The sequence below is a fragment of the Peromyscus maniculatus genome, chromosome 13 (genome assembly GCF_049852395.1).
Source record: "Peromyscus maniculatus bairdii isolate BWxNUB_F1_BW_parent chromosome 13, HU_Pman_BW_mat_3.1, whole genome shotgun sequence".
Classification (NCBI taxonomy): Eukaryota; Metazoa; Chordata; class Mammalia; order Rodentia; family Cricetidae; genus Peromyscus; species Peromyscus maniculatus.
In genome coordinates this window covers 50,779,445-50,794,884 of record NC_134864.1, presented here as the reverse complement: position 1 = coordinate 50,794,884, position 15,440 = coordinate 50,779,445, and the positions used below count along the sequence as shown (strand labels likewise).

Sequence of the window (15,440 nt, the reverse complement as noted above, 5' to 3'; positions counted from 1 at the left end):
CAGCTCTGCAGTCTGAGGTCTGTGTCCATGCGTGTCTCTCTTCAGAAGTTCTCATGGTGAAGTTGGGATGGAGAAGGTGACAAACAGTTTTGACAGGGTGATGGTGACGTAAGCTTAGCTTCTTTCCCTTTAACCACAAATTTCTTGAACCCCCTAGACTCTCTCCAAGCAGATATTCTTACCTCTATTTTAAATACAGACAATGGAGTAAGACGCCATGGTTATTACTCAAACCATCCTCGGGAGACTGAATAAATTAATGCTGGTATTACTGGAGTCTGGTGGTAGAAATGTGTCTCAAATTCTAATTTGGAACCACCAGAATTAGTAGTGCCTGCTAACCCACCCAAGCCAGGGAATTGACAGAAGTAAGGGAAAATATCCCTTTTCTCTGCACAGGATAGGACTGGATCTCAGAAATAGAACTGTGTTCTCAGAAATGCCTGCCCACCCCCAAGGTTGGTTGACAAACGATAGATTTCCCAAGATAGCTGCCTCGATTGGTTTTTACTCTGTGTATTCCTTCGATTCCAGAACACGGCTCGTCACACTGTCTGAACTTAGCTTTCCTCAAAGCCCCACGGGCACAAGCAGGGAGGACCCACGACCCTGCAAGGGGATCCCAGTGGCTCCGTGCCCACACGCCAGCCTGCGGATGCACCACAGAGCTTCCCACTGTCATCCCACTCGCTATGAGGAGCACAGCTATTTTTACCTCCCCGGCTGCAGCCCTTTATATTTATTCGGAGGAAGGAAATAAATAAAGATTTTAGAAGGAAAATGCGTGGTCTCAGTTTTCCCTGCGCTGGTGAGGGTTGGTATAGGAGTGGGTGCTGAGGATGGGTCGCTTCCCTTGCCAAGTTGTTGCCAGATCAGGCCTGCCCAAGGCCTGGGAACCCCTGCCCTTTTCTCTGCGGGCTCATCTTTGACAGCAGGCTTCTTTCTACCCTACCCCCATCTTTGGAGGTGCCACCATCTCTTTTGATGCTGCTTGGGATGCTGCATCACTCTGCACCCCCCTCTCCCCACACCTCCCCGGGGCTCCCACAGTAGAGCATGCGCAGTGCGGCCCATGCGGGCCACAGCATCAGCATCTGCAAGAGCATCAGCATCCGCACCCGAAACCCTGCCCGGGCGCGCTCCCGGAGGGTGGGGTGCAGTACCGCGCCGCGCGTCCCCGCGTCTCGCGCCCGCGCCGCGCGTCCCCGCGCCCCCGCTCGCTCCCGCGCGCCTCCTCAGCATCCTCAGGCCCGGCAGCAACCCCCGCAGTCACTGGAGCGGCCGCGCCCGCCGCTGGGAGGGTGCAGCCGCTCGGGAGGCTCCAAGTTGGCCGAGCAGAAGGGACCCCCCTCTGCGGGCCGCTCCCCGAAAGGCGAAAAGAGGCCGAGGAGGACGCGCCGCCGTCCCCGAGCCCCCCAGTCCCTGACCCCTGCCCGCGGCCGCAGCATGCGCGCCCAGCCGGCGTGACCGGCTCCGCCCGCAGCCGCCCCGCAGCCCAGCCCGGCGCTCTCGCGGGTCACTCGGACCGGCGCCCGGGAGCGATGAGCCATGAAGCCGCCCGGCAGCAGCTCCCGGCGGCTGCCCCTGGCCGGCTGCAGCCTGGCCGGTGCCTCCCGCGGCCCCTGTAGCTGCCCCGCCGGCCCGGTGCTGGCCCGCGCGCCGCCCTGCCGCCTGCTCCTCGTCCTTCTCCTGCTGCCTGCGCTCGCCGCCTCGTCCCGGCCCCGAGCCCGGGGGGCCGCTGCGCCCAGCGGTGGGTATGGCCGGTGCCCTTTGCGTTGCCTTCCCCGCGGGGCCCTGGGGAGGAGAGAGAAGGGCACGCAGGTGCGTGTACCCTGGACGTGTGGGTCCCCAGCCTGGCCTTTTGAGCGCCTCCCTGTCGACCTCTCCACCCTTCTCAGTCCCAAGCCCAGGTTCATGCTAGTTCACTTTTGCAAGTCCGTTTCTCTTGCATTCACGAAAGACCCATTCCAGTGACTGTGGGTTCCACCCAGAGGTATTTCGGGGCTCCTGAGTCCTTTAGCGCTCTCTATGTAACTTCCAGGGGCAGGGAGGTGCAGTGAGCGAGCAAGTTGCTTCTTGCTTTGGGGAACCTTCATATGAATGCGGGGAGCATGCAACGAGAGTGGCAAATGCTTGTTTCCTCAAATTCTCCACTAGGTTTAGTCCCTGTTGTTGGAATTAAGGTGAGGGAGGCATACTTTGGGGACCAGAGAATGAAAGTCTCCAAGACACACTTTGCGCATGACCTTTGGCTGTGTTTTCCCAAAATGCTTGTCATAATGAGCAATCAGAATAATACAGTGTTGAGCACACTGGTGATTGGAAGTCACTGAAAGCAGAAAGCTGGCCTTGGCAGTAGAAGAAAAAGAATTTGGAAAGCCGCCAGCATCTATATGCCCTTTACGGCAAAAACAGTTTTTGCCCCCTCATCTCAAAGTTAAGAAGAACAGGGAATCATATATATGTATTGTTGAAAGAATCACTTTACATTCAGTGCCTGTGAATTCAGGCCCCAAGTTATTTCAGGAGTGTTCTTAGGTCCCAGATGGGATGCTACTAAGCTCGGTAATAGTTGAGCCGCTCTGCCCTCCGAAACGGGAGGGGATGAGGGTCAGGACACTTGAGCATGCCCAGTTGCTGACTCTTCGCTAAGCCTATTCTGTCCCAGCACCCTCCTAGTTCGGACGTTCAGATCCAAGACTAGCTAGAAAAAGTATACATGACTATAGTACATGATTGTATAAGCTTCCCTGGCTGCTAACCTATCCAGGCCATCCCGCTGGTCCAGTCACTCGTTTTTCCTGTGTCTTCCCTTCCTACCACCCCCTTATAAATGGGAAACTTTGTTAACGGAATTCACGGAAAGATGCACTTCAGAGTTTCCACGTTTCCTGGATGTATATGTGTATGTTTGTGTATGTTTGTGCTTCCTGTTCCCCGCAGCTCCGCACTGGAATGAAACTGCAGAAAAAGCCCTGGGAATCCTGGCCGAGGAAGCCAAGACATTGCAACAGAATAGCAGCAGTAATATCAGCGACAGCAGTGCCATGCAGAAGGAAATCACACTGCCTTCAAGACTGGTGTATTACATCAACCAGGACTCAGAAAGCCCCTATCATGTTCTTGACACAAAGGCCAGACACCAAGAGAAACACAACAAGGTAGGCAGGAGGAGGCTGAGTGTGCCCAAGTAGCTGCCATTAAGAGTTCTCCTTCGATTTGACTTTCTGCCAGAATCTGATTTCACAAATTTTAGTGTAGCATTTTATTAAGAAAGCAATTAATATGACGATAGAAGAGAAACTAGAGGAAATGAACTTGGGATCGACCAGGACGGGGTTTACCGCTGGTTTCTTTGACTCAGTGGAAACTGAGCAATTTCAGATGTCCTGTGAGAAACTCGGTCCCCGGTGTCTCTCAGGTGCCGTTGGCACTAAACAACAGAGTGAACTTCTTTCTGGGAGCCTTTATGTAAGGATGCAGGAACCTACCTTCCAGGAGATAAAAGCTCCTAGCAGTCTGTACCCAGAAGGCCTTGCTGACAGGCAGTGTGGCTTTCCGTGTAGAACTTGCATTTGAGTTTACTTTTTTTCTTTAATTGGGCATTGGGTGGGGTGGGGCCACTGCTATGGTATGTTCAGTCAGTAAACAATTCGACTTTTCAATAGACGATGGAGAACAGGAACGAATGACTTGCATAAGATAGAAACTCGTTTGGGTTGACACCATCCTTGAGGGCACCGCATCAGCGGTGAACATTTGCTTTACCTTCGGGTTAGTTTAGAAAGTGGCATGGAGCTTGAAAAAGAGACTCAAATCAAGACAGAGTGTATGATGGCCCAAGAGTTTAAGGGATCCCTCTCCTGCATCTCATTGCTTGAAGTGATGATGTTTGGGACCCGAAGCAGGTCTCCACAGTGAAGTAGCGGGAGCCTCTGTTCTTTTTTAGGTGCAGAAAACAGACCCCTTAGGTTATGTGTTTCCTTCTGGATTGTTCCTGTTCACTTGGCAAGAGCAGGAGATAGTTAAGCATGTAGAATTTAAGCAAGGTGTCTGTGGTTTGCAATTAATGTGCGTAGTTTTCTGAAACAGAGGTAAGTACGATACCTTTCCCCATTTCATAAATGGGTGGATAGGGATATAAGGTCTTCGCTGACTCTTCTAAAGGGCGTAAAGCAGCTATTAGGTTTGAACTGTTAATTGTTACTATTTTTAGGACAAGTGAGGTCCCTGAGACAAAGCTTTCTTCATACTGAATAACCTTGTTAACCCTGTTTGTGTGATTTTGAAGGGGCTGTTGTCCACCATGGCTGCGATGATGAACTTCTCCTCTGCCAAGCCTTCCCCTCAGAGGGTTTTCTGAAATTTAGTGGATCAACTAACACTTCATGCCTTATGGAGAGAAGGAGTGGATATTGTCTTTAGGAAGAGACATCCAAGGCCCCCTTGATAGCAAGCATTGAGGACTGAATAGCGTCCCTTATAAATGATCCCTGTGACAAGTGGGGGATGGTCTGTACTCTGTGGTGACAGTTCTTAAACTCAAGGGCCTTTGTACAGGGCGCTGGAGGAAGGCCAAAGCTGCCTCAAAGCCTGCTTTAGAGAAGGTCTAAGCCCTCCTCAGCTGAGATCTGAAAGAAATTTCAGTGGAATTTCTTTTTTAACTCAGGTGTTGGACTCTGTGACTAATGCTTGTCCTATGGTCTAGCCTTAGATGGCTGTTCTGCTTGTGGGTGTGATTCCACATCCTGTGTCTGGCTTTCTGGTAGTAATATCTGTTGACCTTTTACCTGTCACTTATGCAGAGGGACAGAGTGCTCCTGTGGCGCACTGGCTTGATATTGGAGGGACTAAGCTTCTTGACACGCCCCCCCCCAGACGGACTTCTTTTCTACTTTTGAAAAGAATGTTTAGGCAGGGATGATATTTGAAAGTCTTTTTTTTTTCTTATTAGTTTACTTCAATAAATATCTGTTGTACATTTCTCATATGCAAAGCTGTATGGTAAGGGTGCACAGATAAGAGATAAGGTTTGCAAAGACGAAAAATATTTGTTCTTTAGAAGACACAGACATGACATAAGCAAGATTCTGAGATGTGCCTGGGTCAGATTTTAATAGTGCCGATCTGATTTGGTGGCGCCCTGAAATTTCCTTTTGTGGTCTCTGGTTTCCTCTTCCCTTGCATCTTTAAGCCTTTTTTTGGGCTGGTTGATAAGAAGTATTGTTAGGGTCCAGAATCCGGGAATAATCCATCACAAAAGACCGGGTTCGAGCAAGGCCAAAATTTATTTAGAAAAAAACTGGTATCAAGGAGGCGGCAGGGTTCAGGCTCCAAACTGGGTCCGAGGCAGGAGCAGCAGCCAGTCAGGTCCCCGCTGGGGCAGCAGCCAGTTTTAAAGGGGGAAACCGCCAAGAGACAGCCCTAGAGTCCCATCCAACATAATGTAATATGGGGAGAAGCAGTTGGGGACTTTCCTCGGTGACAGCCAGTCTGGAGTTCTGTGGTTTGGTGGTCCGGATCAGCTCTGAGTCAGCCAACCAGAAGGGGGTGGTATGGTTAGGGGGGCTGCAGCCTAGCCTCAGGAAATTGTGGGAAGCAGCTCAGGGCAGAATGACAGACCGGGACAAAATGGAGTTTCTGCTGCTAAGTAGGATCGCACCGTATTGCATGTTTTCCACTGGATCTTATGATGACTTGTTAAATATCAATGATGAGAGAGACACACTTGCCAGCTTACCTGCCTTCCAAAAGTTACAACGAGAAAGCATAGAACTCCATCCGTACTGCTTTTTAAAAAAATAAGTTTTGATATTAGTATCTGTGAACTTGGACCTTTCCTCCACTCTGGTTCTGTTGCACTGAAGCACATTTTAGTGAGTGCCTAGAAATGCTGAGTCACTGTGCCTCTCTCCTGAATCCCTGTGATGGGGGCGGGGGTGGGGGGGGTAGAATTGGGCTGGGACTTTCCCGAATCTAGGTTGCAAGGCCAAGCTCCACATTTATGTCTGAGGAAGTTTCATAATCTTGCGTGTGGATGCGCCCTTCATAATTTAACAGCTGTGTAAGTTAAAATGCTTATTAACTCTTTCATAATTGGGGAGTTTGAAAGCTGGTTGTGTAGTCCCTCTCTGTATATGGTATTGGTTTTGAAAATTTTAGCTTTCTTTTTTTTTTGGCAACGAATGCTTAGGAATTGTGCAGGTTAGTTTTGGTTTTTTGGTCAATCAGTTTGACACAAACTAGAGCATTTGGAAAGAGGAAATCTCAGTTGAGAAAATGCCTCCATCAGATTGCCTGTCAGCAACTCTGGTGGATATTCTCTTGATTAATAATTAGTGTGGGAGGTCCCAGCTTACAGTGAACAGTGTTGCCCCTGGGCAGATGGTCCTGGGTTGTATAAGAAAGTAGGCTGAGCAAGCCAGTAAGAAATGTTCCTCCATGGTCTCTACCTCAGTTCCTGCCTCCAGGTTCCTGCCATGAGTGCCTGCGATGACTTCTCTCAGTGGTGGTCAGTGATCTGGAGTGTGTACGCCAAATAAACCCTTTCCTCCCCAAGTTGCTTTGCTCGTGGCATTTCATCACAGCAAGAGAAAGCCAAGTAGAAAAGGAATGGTTTTAATTTCTACGTAGTTGAAATGTTGTAGAAACCCTTGTCCAAACGGCTCCATTTTTGAGAGAAGCAAGCACACTTATAATTGTGCCAGGATATGAGGCATAAACAAAGGTAGTCCACAGCAAGGAGTGAATAGGTACCTCATACCTAAACAGTTAAGTTGTTTTTTGACCTTTGGTGCTTTCCTAATTAAGATTTCTTTGTAGACAGTCTTGTTGTCTGATGGTTTATCATAACAATCTCCTTACTACTCAAGAAGTCAGTTTAGTAGGATATAGCAATATGAGGGCCTGCTATTGGAAAATTTTAATTTTGTGTGATACTGGAAAATACACACCTGGTGTCCATCCCGTTTTCTGTCACATAGGTCCAGACCTCTTGAAGTCATCAAGTGATGGAGGCTCTTTCTTGGGATAACACTGAAATGATTGGAGGCCAGGGCCCTCTAGGAAGTTTTAGGGTGTGTGTGTGGGGGGTGTCTAGTCACTGGAAAGATGAAGGTGAAAGCCGGGGTCAGTGGCACACGCCTTTAATCCCAGCACTCGGGAAGCAGAGCCAGGCGGATCTCTGTGAGTTCGAGGCCAGCCTGGTCTATAGACCAAGATCCAGGACAGGCACCAAAACTATACAGAGAAACCCTGTCTCAAAAAAAGAAAAAAAAAAGATGAAGGCATGATTGAAGGGTTGGGCTTCCTCACCTATCAGGAAAGGGGTTTAACATTTAGTTGATCATCAGTGTCCGGTGACATGATCATCCATACTTATGAAATAAACTTCCCTAGAGGTCCAAAGGAGCAGATTCTGGAAGCTTTCAGATAGATAACTGAACATGTGGAGGTTCCTAGAGGGGCGGCACCTGGGCAGGGCGTGGAAGTTCAACATGTCTCTCCCACACCTTGTCTTACGCATCCCTTCCGCCTGGCTGCATATCTGTCTCTTCTAGAACGCCCTTCGTAGCAACTAGGAAATGTTGCCCCTGTGTTCAGTGAGCTGCTCTTAGCAAGTTTATCAGCCCTGAGCAGGCAATGAGGAGACAACTGATTTATAGCCTGCTCCCATCGGCACAGGCTCTAGCTGGGGACTTGTGACTGACGTCTGGAGTCTTGTGGGACTCAGCCTTCAACCTGTGAGATCTGACACTATCTCCAGGTGGAGAGTGTCAGAACCAAATTGAATTAGTGGACACCTGGCTTGTCCGTTGTGAAGAATCTGAATTGCTTGGTGTGTGGGGAAGAAGGACCCAGACCACTCAAGTCAACAGCGTGTTCTGAGAGGAAGATGGAGGATGAGCTGTACATTTTCTTATGTCTCTTTGTTATCAAGACTTGCCAGGCTTTATGAGTCTAGATGGAATTATATGATCATCACACATAACAATGCGTTATCCATGAAGTATGCTAATAAAATGGCCAATAGGTTTGGACAGCAGGATAAACGCTTTAGACTCATTCATTCTTTACTCAGTCACTCCTTTTTTGAGATGATTCTGTGAAGTCTGTTCCTAAGAACTCGATGAAAATTTGTCCAAGTTGAGCCTCCAAGACTGAGATTCGGAGTGGGAAGGAGTGAAAGGGGCAGAGCTTAGAGCCAGAGGAAGGTGACCCAGGTGTCAGCGGAGTCACGCAAACAAATGACCTCTTGCCCACGGACTGACTCTTAGGTAAACAGGCTGCTCCTCACTCCCCACAATTCCAGGTGGAGGAGAGAAAAGAAACAGGTTAGTGAATTCAGTTTCTTTCTTCTTTTCTGGTGCTGGGGGTTGAACCCAGAGTATCATATGTGCTAAACATACGTAGGCTGCCAGCGCTGCATCTAGGCTGTAAGTGAATTTGGACCATGGTAATTAGGCTTTTGAGTTTACTTCAGTTTTTTTTAACTTAACATTTTTATTGATTATTTGGAAATTTCACATAATGTACCACCCCATCACCCTTACTTCCCGATTATCAGTTCCTGATTTTCTAGACGCCAAAAGCTCCATTTTTCTTGGTCCACAACAGAAAGCAGTGTGGACAAGGAAGTCCCAAGCATTTCTCTTGCAAGATGTACTTATACATTCTTAGAAGTCAGGAATCTATGTCTTCATGATCCTTGTCTATTGAGCGGAAGTCTCACTATTGTGGGACATGGGAAAAAGAAATCTCTTTGGGAGGTTTCTTTCACAAGCCCAAGTTCTAGCTAAAGATCTGTTTGTAAAGTTTTCTTCTGTGGAAACATCCCTGCTTCTTCATCATCACACTTTGTGGGTTTGATTGGTAGGTCTGAATGTTGCAGACTCCTCCTTCTGTTCATCATCACACTATGCGAGTTTGATTGATAGGTCTGAATGTTGCAGACCCCTCCCTCTGTTCATTATCACACTATGCGAGTTTGATTGATAGCTCTGAATGTTGCAAAGCCTTCCTCTGTTTTGGTGGAACAACCACCTATTAAGGTTATATTATAATATAGGCTTTGACATTGACCTCAACAAACCTCCTCAGTTTCCCAGGAGTTTCTAGGTAGTCACTGCAAACTTGTGACATACAGAATTCTGTTTACAGTTGTGTCATTTGCGGGACTTGGAGTACTATATCTGTTGAGTCAATCTTTGATTAAACATCTGTATATAAGAAAATATATAGAAAGAATGTAGTGATTGCCATAACATTTCATGTTATAAGCATACTGAACTTAAAAAAAACAGCCTCCAGATTCTTTTAGGTATTTTTGGTACTAGGCTAGATCATCATCAGGAGAGGTAATTTTAGTCTTGAGTTTTGGCATTGTGTAAGTTGCTAAACATATGTTTATACTGTTTAAGCTAGCAAAAATACCTCTACAGTGGCCCCTCCTCCATTCACAGTTTTTCTTTTAGGCATTTGAGTTACCTGTCAGTTGTGGGAAGGAGGAGGGTGAGTGCAGTACAATAAGATATCTGAGAGACCAGGGATGGGGGGTGGGGTTAATGAGAAAAAGGTCCTACTTAATTCTCTAGAAATCTAGTGACCAAGGTTTATAGACCCCGCAGATGAGATTCATCATTGGTGTCTTCAAAAAGGACTAGTAGCTAGAAAGCTGCAGACAGAGCGAGGGTTTGAATCCATGTTTTTCCAGGGACCCGAGCCCTTAACAGAGAGAGAGAGAGAGAGAGAGAGAGAGAGAGAGAGAGAGAGAGAGAGAGAGAGAGAGAGAGAAAGAGAGAGAGAGAGAGAGTGAGTTAGGAGAAGTGGGAGGTTGTAAGGACTGGAGACAGATACAGAGCGTTGGTTTATTCCATGTCCCATGGTGAGTCATGGGAGGGGGGGCTCAAGAAGTGAGCATGGTATTGGACACCATCCTGTGGCTCACAGGGAGCTCACCTTCCAACAGGAGGGGACAGACGAGGATGCTAACAACACTGGCCCATTCCTTTTGCGCACTGACAGGTGCTTGGAGAAAATAAAATAGCACAACATGGTAGAGAACGGTGGGCAGAGTGGTTGGTCCCTTTTGAAGGGCAGAGTGGGCGTGACAAATCCACCGACTGTTAAGAACTAACTCCTCTCTAGGTGACGTGGGCATATGCTTTAGATGAGGAGAGGCACTGGAGAAAAAGACCGAGAACAACACTTAGTGCCCACTCTCTCTCCCGGTGGAGTGTCAGAACCGGGCTGCTGTGACGTGTAGTTCATGTCTGTGCCATGACGGGCGGTTGGAACAGAAGGTGGTAGACATGCAGAGGAGGGAGTAACCTTTGCTCAAGGAAGTCAGAGAGGAGAAAGAACTGGCCTGGGTCCCAGTCCTACTCCCTAGACTGCCGTTGGAACGAGTTCTACACGAGTTTGAGTTGGAAATGCTCTTCTCAGACTCATCCTTCAGTGGTTTGTGATGGCGGAGTTCTGGGGAGGTAATTAGAATTGGCGGAGTTAAGATGGTAGGGGCCCGTGCTGGCATGAATGATTTCCTGTAAAGAGTAATCGAGATGCGTGCTACGACATTTGGTCCGTCATGTGATGCCCTCAGCCTTGCCAGGATGCAGCAAAGAGGCCTTCTGCCCATGCCAGTGCCATGATCTGGGGCTTTGCAGACTCCGGAATCACGAGCACCTGTGCACCTGTGTTCTACGTCATTTAGTCTGTAGTATTCAGTCACAGCAACAGACAACAGACTGAGGCATCCTCCTGCCTCGACTGTAGCCTTCTCTATTGCTTCTGCCTTCCTCGCGTCTTTGGGCCTTTGGATTTGGATCCTCTTCTCTGATTCTTTTCTTCTGTTAAGTCTAGTTCATTTTTGTTCGTCCCCCCCCTCCACTCCCCGCCCCACCCCCAGAATCAATTGGAGCAGCTCACAGCTGAGCCATGCTGTTGAAAGTGCAGCTTCAGTGTGTGGCCCTGAATAATGCTTTCTGCTCAGGGCCTGACTCATTCTTGCCGACTATACGACAGCTGGTATCATTCTTCTTCACTTCTTTTCAGGGTTAGTGGCTCGCTGCCCTCTTTTCAGCCAGTCAGAAGACAACCCATGACCCTTTGTCTGGTGCCATTGCCCAGGTCTGGTGGCTTCAGTCTGTCTGAAATCGGTCAGGCAAGAAGAGAACTGTTCTCACCATCCCTATTTTTCTCACTGGGACTATTCTCTCTCTGAGCATGGAAGAGTGAACTTGGGGAGTAGTCTTTGACTCTTCTCTCCTTCATTTCCTGCCTATAAATAGTCACTTATCAAGTCTTGGTGCTGAGCCCCAAATCCACCCCTCCTCTCTCTGCATTGTGTTCTTTTCAGCGTCTCTCTTCGTCTCATTGTCTGTCAATCCGTCAGACCTGCTGCTGACAGATTAATCTTACTGGAACACTTATTCCGTCACGTGACTCCCTTTATCCACATTCAACAAGCATAATTTCAGCTAGATAAGTTTTCCTTGGGCAGAGCACAGGACGGACTTCCCTGCCTTCCTCTTAGACCACAGAGCTCCTGTCCACAGAGCCCCTGTCCACAGAGCCCCTGTCCACAGAGCCCCTGTCCACAGAGCCCCTGTCCACAGAGCCACTGTCCACAGAGCCACTGTCCACAGAGCCACTGTCCACAGAGCCACTGTCCACAGAGCCACTGTCCACAGAACCACTGTCCACAGAGCCACTGTCCACAGAACCACTGTTTACAGAGCCACTGTCCACAGAGCCACTGTCCACAGAGCCACTGTCCACAGAGCCACTGTCCACAGAGCCACCGTCCACAGAGCCACCGTCCACAGAGCCACCGTCCACAGAGCCACCGTTTACAGAGCCACTGTCCACAGAGCCACTGTCCACAGAGCCCCTGTCCACAGAGCCACTGTCCACAGAGCCACTGTCCACAGAGCCACTGTCCACAGAACCACTGTCCACAGAACCACTGTCCACAGAGTCACTGTCCACAGAACCACCGTCCACAGAGCCCCCGTCCACAGAGCCACTGTTCACAGAGCCACTGTTTACAGAACCACTGTCCACAGAGCCTCTGTTCACAGAGCCCCTGTCCACAGAGCCACTGTCCACAGAGCCCCTGTCCACAGAGCCACTGTCCACAGAGCCACCGTCCACAGAGCCACCGTCCACAGAGCCACCGTCCACAGAGCCACTGTCCACAGAGCCACTGTTTACAGAACCACTGTCCACAGAGCCTCTGTTCACAGAGCCCCTGTCCACAGAGCCCCTGTCCACAGAGCCCCTGTCCACAGAGCCACTGTCCACAGAGCCCCTCTTCTCTTTCCCTGCTAGCCTTCTTCTGGGTCTGTTAGTCCGAAGGTCAGTCCGCATGTGGGGGAAGCCTGTGTTCACGATTTTATTCATATCCATCCAAACTATGGGGCTACTTTCAGAAAACGCTTGTCCCCCTGGAAAGACTCCTAATCTGTTAGTAATGTGGCCTGAGCCTTTGAAGTCCAAAGTCCGTTAAATTCCTGGTGATCTCGTCAAATCCATCTTTAAGACTTGAATAACTAGTTGTCCTAAGGTTTGATTTTTCAGAATAAATTCTTTTCCTTTCTAGAAAGTTCATAAATTGTGCAGTACATAATCATAAAATTTTGTTCACGCAAAGTACTCCGTTCTCAGTCAACACAGGTGCCCTTCAGGAACCTTAGCACAGTTCCCTCAGTCAAAACTTACTGAGTGTCTGGGCTTTACAGAATTCCCGGGGAGTCTTTGGGTTTAGAATTTATGTACATTTAGTACAACTTTAAACAAGTTTAATGCTAGAAATCCCATTATAAAAAGGATAGATCTACTTATGTTTTATTTGGAGTAATGATCCTGAGAAACAGTCTTCCACATTCATGGCCGGACAGATAGAAGTCTCCCTCCTGGGAACCCACTCTGGTCAGCTATGAGTCAGTCCAGGTCTTCAAAGTTTTGTTCTCTTGATAACCTGCTTTGTCTAAAGCTGGGACAGAAGCACGTTTCCTCACCTGGAAAATTACAGATTAGTTAACCGAGTTCCACTTCCACTTTGAATTTTCTGTGAAACTCGCTTGTTAACAAGATCCATCTAAATGTTTTCTTCTCTCTCTCTCTCTCTCTCTCTCTCTCTCTCTCTCTCTCTCTCTCTCTCTCTCTCTCTCTCTCTCTCTGTTTTCAGAATAGGGTTTCTCTCTGTAGTTTTTGGTGCCTGTCCAGGATCTCGCTCTGTAGACCAGGCTGGCCTCAAACTCACAGAGATCCGCCTGGCTGTGCCTCCCGAGTGCTGGGATCAAAGCCGTGCGCCACCGCTGCCTGGCTTGTTTTTTTAATTTTTGAGACAGATCTATACCATGCAACCCAGGCAAGCCTTGAACTCACAACATAGCCCAAGCTGTGCTTAATTCCTCAGCCTCCTGAACATTGGGATTGCAGGTGTTTCCCACCATGCCTGGTACCTTCCTTATTAGTCTTTCATTTTATTTTACTTTTTCTATCATATTTTCCTTCCTTACGTTAAAAAAAAAATAAGGAGATGGAGTTGTTTGGTGTTTCCAAACTATGTCAGACATTTGACTCATTTTAGAAGTAGCTTCTTTTTTTGGAAAGTATTCTTGTATACTTTATAGGAGCTCACAGCTTAAAGAGGTGGGCGTCTGAAATAAGCTTATTTAACAAGAACTGGTAAAGCTGGTAAATCCACCCTTTATTTTTTTTTTAAGTAGGAAAAAAAAAAAGACAGAACTCCCAATTTAGCTCTTTTGTCAGCACGTGGAATGTCACATAACCAGTGATTCAATACAAAGATGATATTTCAACCCAAAGCAAGGGAATGGCCATTTAATGACCTGATATAGCCATTTATTTGTGGGACAAATACGATTTAAAAAAAAAAAAATCGGCCATTGTTGTGGTTTGAATATGAAATGCCCCCCACAGGCTCGTGTGTTAAAAGGCTCCATCCCCAGCTGGTGTTGCTATTTTAGGAGATGATGGACACATGAGGAGGTGGGGCCTGGCTGCGGGAAGTAGATCTTTGGGGCTGTATTTCACCCTGCTGTTTCCTGGGTACCATGAAGTGAGCAGTGCTTGCCACATGCCCCTGCTGAGCCGGCGGAAACCTCTGAAAGCCCAGGCTAAAGGGGCTTCTCTCCTTGGGTCCGTTTGTCATATAGCCCACAGCCGTGTGAAGAGGGCTGCCTTGAACATCAGGACGTTTTCTCGGTCCCTCTTGCTTACCCTCCGTTGCTGCTGTCGAGTGATGAAGAATGGTTCCGGGTTCTCAGAGTCTCGGTTGGAGCTGCAGATGCGTTGGGTCCATGTCAGATGGAAGAGGGCCTAAGGACCGAGCCAGGCCGCACAGGCTTATCTCAGCTCTCGGGAGGCTGGTGGTGGGACTCTGAAAAGGCGTGACTATGGGAGCATGCACATGATGCATGATGAATTAATCAGCCGTGGCCCTTGCTAGGCCGTGCTGACAGTCAGAGGAACTTTCCTAAACCTGGAATTTGGAAATCGGGCATCTCAGTGAGTTGTAAGGCAAACCTTTCTCTCCCCGCCTTTTCTTTTGTTCTTGGTAGTGCAGGAATGAAACCCAAGGTGAATGCCAGGCCAGTGCTCTGCTACGGAGCTGTGCCCACAGCCTCAGGGGGCACCTTTTTTCTCCTTCGAGAGTAGTGGTAAAGCACCCTCCCCCCCCACACCAATGCTTGTCCTCTAGATAACATAAACCTTAAGATAATTTCCCCAAGAACTGTCCCAGTTCGATGGCCATTCACCTTTCTTCCCTCTCCAGTTCTCCCAATGGAGCCAAACCCAAGAAAAACTTAGATTTGCCTTTGAAAGTTCTCTGGAAATGAAATATAACAAGGATGAGACCGCGACAAATAGGATGTGTCTACATCTTCCAACTAGAAAGAACCCAAACAGGACAAACATATCAGATAGACAGTTTGCTTTTGTTTTCACAGGGGGATGCAGCTGAAGAGGCCATGGCCGGGAGGTAAAAATCTGTGTGCATGCTTGCCAGAAGAGCTGGCACACTGATTCTCCACCGCTTCTAAATGATGGCTTTGTAGTGAGTTCTCACTAATTGCTTTGCTAATTGCTGTAGGCTGTCCTGTGTGACACAGTGGCCTTTCGTCTCCGCAGAGTGTTCAGATAACAGTTAGCAGTGTTCATTCCTGGTGAGCTGCGTGAACACTGCTCCCTTCAGATGATGACATTTTGTTGCTTTTAGTTTTGTGATGGTGTGTAAAATTGTCTTCAGAAATGGTTAATCATTATTCCTTTTCCTTATAGTTAATACCTATTTCCTTCACATTTTACTTACTCTTTTATTTGGGTGGCATTCATCCACCCAGTTAAATTTGGCATTCACCCAACCACCCAAATTTAGTTGGGTGGATGAATACTGACGCACTGAATATTGT

General features: G+C 48.1%; 1 protein-coding gene across 4 annotated transcripts in view; it reads left to right on the top strand.

Annotated features, from left to right (window-relative positions):
- Positions 1-1,407: 1,407 nt before the first annotated feature.
- Adam23 (ADAM metallopeptidase domain 23) overlaps positions 1,408-15,440 on the top strand; it is a 154,381-nt gene continuing 140,348 nt past the window's right edge. For 3 of the 4 annotated variants that reach the window (XM_015993907.3, XM_042260240.2, XM_076550258.1), the window contains exons 1-2: positions 1,408-1,750; positions 2,944-3,161. In XM_015993907.3, coding sequence (XP_015849393.2) covers positions 1,549-1,750; positions 2,944-3,161 — 420 coding nt within the window. In that variant the 5' untranslated portion in view covers positions 1,408-1,548. The remainder of the gene's footprint in view (positions 1,751-2,943; positions 3,162-15,440) is intronic. The other variant, XM_076550257.1, reaches the window with a different exon arrangement.